We start from the raw sequence: 7837 nt of genomic DNA on the forward strand, positions 1-7837 counted from the left end.
ATTTTTGCCGACTAATTTTATTTTTTGTAGCCAATTCTATAACTTTTGGCGACTAAATTTTTTTTAGTCTCGCCAAAAATATATTTTCTTGTAGTGATTCTTTCGAACCAAACATGCACTAAGATGATTTTTGGTTTGGAAAATGTGTCAAGTGTGTGAGAATTAATTAGGAGCTCCACAAAACCTGGCCTGCCGGCGCAATCTTAATTAGGCTTATCGAGTCCAGCATTGTAATTTATCAGCTCCAAGTCCATGGGCTCATAGACCTTTTGAGCTCTTTGGTGCTGCTGGGATGGCATGTAGTTGCCACTAGGGTATAAGCAGGTTTGATATAGTGGAGAGGAGGAATTCAAATGAGATTTTAAAAACTTGACCACCTTTTAGGTCAAGTGTCTAGACTATACATTTGTGACTTTATATGGTAATTTGGAACACAAATGCTCCATCAGAAGATATTTGCAAGTTTATTTAAATGCATAGCATAAATCCTGATCCACATATAAAACTAACTTTCGTGTACAATTCTATCCTTGTCACAAGGCAGTTCATCATACCATGTCTTTGCTACATAATTGCTTAATTAAACAAAGTGCAGAAATGTTTTTGTGGCACAAATATATAAAGCATGGTAAGAAAGCTTCCAATTTATCGACTCGCCCTTCCAATCTTCAACTAATTACCATACCCAATCCATTTGAGTAGTTGTAGAATCCCATTTGAAACAATTATCAACACAACTTGGAAAAGTTAAAAGCCAGATTCACCCAAAGAAAATAAATAAATAAACTTAGGCTACAGATTTATACCTGCAAACAACCTTAGACCTAAGTACTCTTTCCTGCACATAAAACCCTGGCATCACCATAATTTTAACCCGGCTTGGACCATACGATCTTTGCCTATCCATGAAAATGTCCTCCATGAAATGGGGATCAAAGCTTCTGTTCTCTTCAACCCTTAGAATTCCCAATGGTGGGTTGAATGAAAATGCAAGCAAATGAAGCAACCATATGCATTTTGCAGCTACAAAAAATGATTGAAGTAGTTGTTCAGGCCATGGCCTTGTCCAATTCAGAGTGGTGATAATGCAGCTCATCTTCTGATCACAGTACTTGCTGAACTCTTCACTGTAATACTTGGTTCCTTTTCTCAACACTTCATTCCAACTCAGATTTCTTAGTGCGACAAACGATGAGAACCTTGCTTGGCGATCTTGATGAGGGTCTAAGAGCTTTGGTGAGCCATTCTTTTGAAAGACACAGTTCTCAAAGTCTTGGTAGAGTGATTGGTTTATGATAGCCTCCAAATGGTACAACACAGCCTTTGAGTACTTTGAATTCAGAGACAGCTTGTATGGTTGAAGAAGCAAGTTTAAGTTCTCCATCAAAGTATTATCAGTTTCTTCAATCTGGCTAACAAGGTTCTTGCAAAAATGCCTTACCGATAACCTAGCTTCCGATACTATTTGCAAGAAACCTTCCACCATTGCTTCCTCACTGTTAATGGCCATAAAATTTTCTCCATTCCCATCAATGGATTTGCCTCTACCCACAAGCTTTTCGGGAACTTGGTAATCATTTGTTTCTATTGCTTGCCTCAAAGCCTTTTTCAGTTCTTCACAGTAAGTCTCCAAGTACTCCAACTTCTGTTTTAGATCCCCCAAAGAAGATTTCATCTCCGCGACCTCCATTAGGGCTGCATCTCTACTCTCATTCGCTTCCATAAGCTCTTTCTTCAATCTCTCAATCGACATTATCCCCAAGTCCTTAAAAACTTGGGAAACTTCCTCCGTTTCTATCCTATTTGGCGAATTTCCATTCCTGTGCTTCTTCTTTAACCTTGGAAAAAACCACGAAATGTTCAATCCACGGTTTTTGGGTTGGGACTGAAGAGAAGAATGTGAGTCTGTCAATGGCACAACAGTATTGGAATTCTTGCTGTTCTTGATAGCATTATCGGTTTCTCTGCTTATGGTTGCAGGTTTGCATTTATTGCAAGAAGAGATAGATCTGAAATCACCCAAACTGTTTCTCCTGCTTGATTTGTAAAATTCTGTGCCAGGGGATGTTCCAAGCACTGTAATGTTGTTGGCAATTGAACCACTGATGGACTTTTGCTCTTCAGCAGGACAAATGTGGGGTTCTAGATTGGTCAATTCAGATGACAATCCCTTCCTTGAAGATGCATTTGCCTTTGTATAATCTGATAAGACGGTTTCATCGCCGTTCCCTTCTCCAAGCCCATATTCATCCCAACATTCCGATAGAGTTCGACTGTCTAGTTGAATTTGTTGATACCCCGGTAGTGGTTCATCGTCATAACTCTGTCAAAATAATTTCTGTAGTGTCAGTGAATTTTGGAAGTCTCACAACAACTAAAGATATTTACTTTTTAGGCTTAATTAACACTATACTGTAGGCTTAACCTTCAAAAGTATCCATTGCTTAAAAAGAAATCCACAAAGAAAATGAACGGAGAAATCGATGCAAGATTGCAGCACAACAGTAAATGAAAATTGTGCCAAATGATACAAAGAATTAGGACTATAATTGTTAACCACCAACTCATTTAAATCGTAAACTATTAGACAGAAATACAACTTAAATATTTATATCTTCAACATTAATAATCAAAATTGATGAAAATTAAATTCCGAGTTTAGAATTTTCAATTGTGATTGTATACACTTTTAACAAAGCAAAATAGCGAAAAATAATTGTTGTAACCAACCCCAATACACAAACCTTGATTTGCTTAGGCTGATTAATATTTTCAATGGCTTTAAACCTTCAGGAATGCAACATATCTAGAAAAGTGTCAGAATTTGAAACTTGTGGATTATATTCATTGAGTATAGCCCACACTGTATCAAGTTTAAATTTATATTATATATTTAATTTTTTATCAGTTTTTGAGTACATACAATTTCTGCTAAACCTTAGAACCTGACTCTACCTGTAATATTTGACGACAAAAACTTGAGTAACAGAGGAACTCTTTTGAGAGAATTACCTTTCAGTGACAATTTCAAAAACCTATTACAAATTCATGAAAATGTTAATGATTTTAATTATTAATATTTATAAAGTTTATCACTTATATGTAATAATTTTTCAAAATTTGCACTGAATTGAAATTCCCTCAACTCTTTTTCACTTTTAATCAAGCACAGATATCTAAATCAATACATAGACAGAAATGAAGAATTCATAATACAATAAAGTAATCAATACATAGACAAAAAATGAAGAACACATAATATAATAAATTTCACAAGTTAAATTTAATTATGAGTGAGAGTTTTGGCCCTAAAAAGTTCCTGAAGTACAATAACTAGCAAAAGTGTTGGGCAGAATCATTAATGAAATCCTGGAAAGTCTAAAACATTTTATAAAAAGCAGAACTAAGGAGACAGAGGCCATAATCACCACAAGAAATGGGACAACATTCACAATAATAATCATTGTAACAAATGGGTAAAGTTAGGGGTCTAATTTAATACAATTCAAATCAATAACCCAGAAAAAATATCAAAGAAAGAAACACAAACAGCATTGAAGAGACTCAAGAGAAAGGGAAAAAACAAAAAACAAAAAATATATATATAATTTATAAAAGAGAAATAATTTGAAGAGAAGTAATTTATAAAGGGAAAAAATTGTCAAAAACAATCCTGTCAAACAAATTTAATTAAACTGTTTGTGGACTATTCTCTTTTTTTAGACAAAAAATTTTAAAAAATAATAATATAAAACCAATAGCTGTTTTCAAACTTTTCATTGATTTAGTTTCTGAAAACGAAAAACAAAAAACAAAAAATTGAAAACAAAAGTATAACCAAAGAAGCCAAAAAAAGCAGAACTCACAGGGGTAAAAACAGGGTAATCATGGGCAGATAAGTGAGAAACATGGTGGGGAACAGGGGAAGGGGAGGGGAATCTGAGATTGGCAGGGCTGTTGCCTTGCATCAGAGCAGAATGGAGGGCTCTGAGCTCCACTGCTTTGGAAAAAGCTGCTTGAATTTCTTTCCTGCTAACTTCATTGTTGTTGCTTTCATTGCTGCTGTAATTGTTTTGAAGGATTTGAGCTGTTGTAGTATCCATGAACAGAGCAAATAACAGAGTATAACATATAATACACCCCCAAAAGAAGAAGAACAATATAAAGATATATAACCCAATATGATATATATATATTTGCAAATTTATTGGACAAATTATTGACAGATAGAAAACAACAAAGAAGATGAACAAGTAGGTATCCAATGGTTGGATTTGATTTGGAGGGAAGAAGATGATATCATATCCAGTGAAGGATTGTAGAGAACCAGAAAAAATAATGGAGAGAGAGAGAGAAGTTGGAGGTATCTCAAGACTCAAATCCAATTAAGTTTTGTCTTTGTTCTCAATGGATTAATGGAATTGAGAGCATGTGAAGTAGAGACAGATGAAGGGGGGGTGGGGGGCTAGTGGTTTTTGCTCTAGGTAAGCATGAAAAGTTGTAATTTACAAAAAAGCCCATGGTTTCCAAAACTAACCATGCCAAGGAAAAGTAATTCTCAGAAAATGCAGTGATTCATACCCTTTACAAGGACATGCTGCTTTATTGTTTGGAATTTTATGGATTTATTATAGAGAAAAGTTAGGGATCATGAAAATTCTTTCATGAAAATAATTATAAAAGAATTATGATCCTTGAATTACTTTGGTTAATGTGTGGTATTTTATTCTAAGTGTAATTCAAGAGTCACAAAACTTTCATGATTATTTTCATGAAAGATTTTTCATAATACCTACCATTACTCTTTGTTATATCATAAAAGATTGCATTGTAAGCAAAGAATAATAGTTGGATTGGTAGATGATGTCTCTACTAGAAAAATGGCTTTTTTTCATTGGCACCCTGTCATGCCACCCTGCCTGTGCCAAAGCAAATAAGCAAAAGGTTTATGAAAAGACCTTAGGTTTATGCAAAAGACCTTTTGTGACCGCCATGCATCAGCAAGTGGAGGGATGCGATTGTAGGGATGTCGAAAAATATTTGTGTCTTCATGCTAACTATTTGCATCGTCGTGGATCACAACGGCCCCACAAAAAAAAAAAAATTAAAAATCAAAAATTAAAAATCAAAAATCAAAAAAATAAAAAATAAAAAAACCAATTGTCGATGCAAATAATAACCCTTTTGCAATGGTTAATGTCCCTACATAACCAACAGGGGTTGGCTTAGCTGGTAAGGCTCGTTCCCTTCGTCCATTTGGCTTAGGTTCAAGTCTCACTGACGAATCCTTTGTTGGTGGGGGTAGCCTCCCCTTCTCCTAAATTTTTTCCTGAATCAAAAAAAAAAAAAAAAAAAATGTGCCTACGTAAAAAAAATCTTCATTTAAAAAAAACAATAATAATTACAAGTAACTAATTATTACTTTAAAAATAATTTATGTTTAATTTGCTAGTATCTTTCTTGTACAAAAACATTCATACATCCAATCATTCACATATAAAATAATACATTTAATCTAAAGACAAATAGACAACACAATCTTTTTTTTCTGACAAACAATAAATTTAATCACTACAAATAATCTTCTTCATTCAATAAACCTTTATCTTTCAGCCATCTCATCACTTCAAGCGAACAATTGGCACCATCTAAATCGATTTCCTCAACCGTGGTTTATTTTTCAGGCCATTTGTTCTTATTCTTGTATCAATCGTTAGAGCATGTGCTTTTTAATTTTCGTATGTACAAAAGGGTTGTTTAATTGACGGAAACAATTGATAAAACAATACATTTCATACACAATTTATTTTATTTTATTTTATTTTATATTCTTTGCCTATTTCAGGTCTATACCAACTACTAGGAAATAGATCTAATCTTGTTTGAAAGATTACAATAACAGATATAGAAAATGAAAAATAAAAAATAAGAAGAAGAAGAAGATCATTTTGAATTATTTTGGGTATTATGGTAGTATCAGTATTTTGTACTTCAATATGTATACTAAAAAGTTAAGCAATGTATTTGGATCCCACTATGTAAAATCATTGCCTTTTACCATAAAAAGGGGGGCACAAAGCAAAGCAAAGAACTTGCAATGCGTGGTGATATAATTCGTATTTGGTAACATGAATGCTCTTCAACAAGTTGAAATTATTATCCTAAACAAGGGATGAATTGCAAATTACAGAAAACAGTTCCAAATAATTACATTTTATGGAGATGGGAATGAGTATGTTGCAAATTTCACATGCACCTACTTTATACCTTTGTGGGGACACAATATACGAACAGCAGCACGTGACTAAGGTGATGCCGAAGTATCAGCCGAAATGCCACATGGCCTGGTCACGTTGCCGAGATGATCTCGGCTAGGCCGAGATTATCTGCGGAGATACCGGAATCCGAAATAAGCAAATAAGGGACATGAGTCATAGAACGGAAGAGTATCTCAGTCTAGATAAAGATAAGGCTCAAAAAGAGTTTATCTTTATCTAGATGAGAGTCCAAGATGAGCATTGAGCCTGAGCCTGAGGCTACTAATAGATTCAAGTCACTGCTAGTTATAAAAGGAAGGCACCCTCGTGAGTCTGATGTAAGTTCTTTCTTGTGAGTATAAGTACAATTTGCTATCTTTGAGAGATATTGATTACTGACTTGATCGTCGAAGTGTCCTCGGGTGGACGAACCACTGCCGGATTCTCATCTTCTTATTACAGGTTATTGGACTTAATCTATTCTGCCGGTGCTCTCTAGCTGAATTTTCCGTTTTGGTTGTGTGGTCAAAAAGCAACACCCACAACCTTCATAATGCAATTATTTTGAATTGTTTCTAATCCAAATAATCCTTCCAAAAATAAAAACTATAGTTGTGTACATTTTTCAAAAGGTTAATGATAAATGCTTTGAAATATAGTAATGTTATGTGTATAGAAAATCAATACGACTCCAATAATTTATAATGAAATTGAATTACACATCAATCTTTCTATTCATATATATATATATATATTGGGTTCTTTTGTGCACATAGAATTACTGTTAAAAAAATTATCACAAGATGTACTGCAAATCACTACTTTTTTAGTCCCACGATTACTATTCTTCCAAAAAAATCATAGAATTCAAATACCTTTCATGTGAAGGAAAGAAAATCAATTTTTTTATTTTTTATTTTTTGTTTGGCACCTGTTGAAGAGATTTTTTTTAATTTTCTTTACTTATAAAAAAATAAAAAGTATGAAAAAGTTATAAAAAAAAAAAAAAAAAGCAGTATGGAGGGGCAATTTGGTCCAATGGAAAGAGTGAGTTGGACAAATGGAGATGTGGCCGAAAGAGGTTGAGGTGGGGGACAGAAGAATCCAATTCCTTCCATATGGCCATTCATTGTCTTCTCTTTTTTATTTAAACAGTGAATCTTGTGAGTTGTGAATATACAGACACATGTGGGGGTCCTAATAATAAAATTACACAACTGCCCTTCAAAAACTATATTCAACTCCCCTTGGTGAGGAAAATCCAAGGACACAAGGAGAATGTGTTAATGAATCAAGGGTATAATTAGAGAGAATTTTTTAATTATCCAATTGTTAGGTTTTGCTAGTATTATTATTATTATTATTTTAATTTCAATATTTTAGATCTGTGAAATGGAATTCCATGTAGGATTATGGGAATGTTTAATGTCAAGTTTGTTGTTTCCCATAACCACTTTTCTAGGACACATTTTTACTTAAACCAACTTTCTAACCAAACCACCCCCAAAAAGAGAGTTTGCCAACTTCCGCATGCAAAAAGTGTGTTCCCTTTATTTATGTATTTTATTCTTTTAATTTTT

At 33.7% G+C, this 7837-nt stretch overlaps 1 protein-coding gene across 1 annotated transcript; it reads right to left on the minus strand.

The window, feature by feature from the left end:
- Window positions 1–463: 463 nt before the first annotated feature.
- LOC114279517 (DNA double-strand break repair RAD50 ATPase) lies at window positions 464–4586 on the minus strand. The gene is made up of 2 exons (XM_028221774.2): window positions 3867–4586; window positions 464–2323 (listed from the first exon to the last, which is right to left on the minus strand). The coding sequence occupies exons 1-2, from the start codon at window positions 4101–4103 to the stop codon at window positions 788–790; spliced, it is 1773 nt and encodes a 590-aa protein (XP_028077575.2). The 5' UTR covers window positions 4104–4586; the 3' UTR covers window positions 464–787.
- Between the last annotated feature and the right edge of the window lie 3251 nt (window positions 4587–7837).

Source organism: Camellia sinensis, chromosome 14 (assembly GCF_055761805.1).
Source record: "Camellia sinensis isolate YWXY chromosome 14, ASM5576180v1, whole genome shotgun sequence".
NCBI classification, from domain to species: Eukaryota; Viridiplantae; Streptophyta; class Magnoliopsida; order Ericales; family Theaceae; genus Camellia; species Camellia sinensis.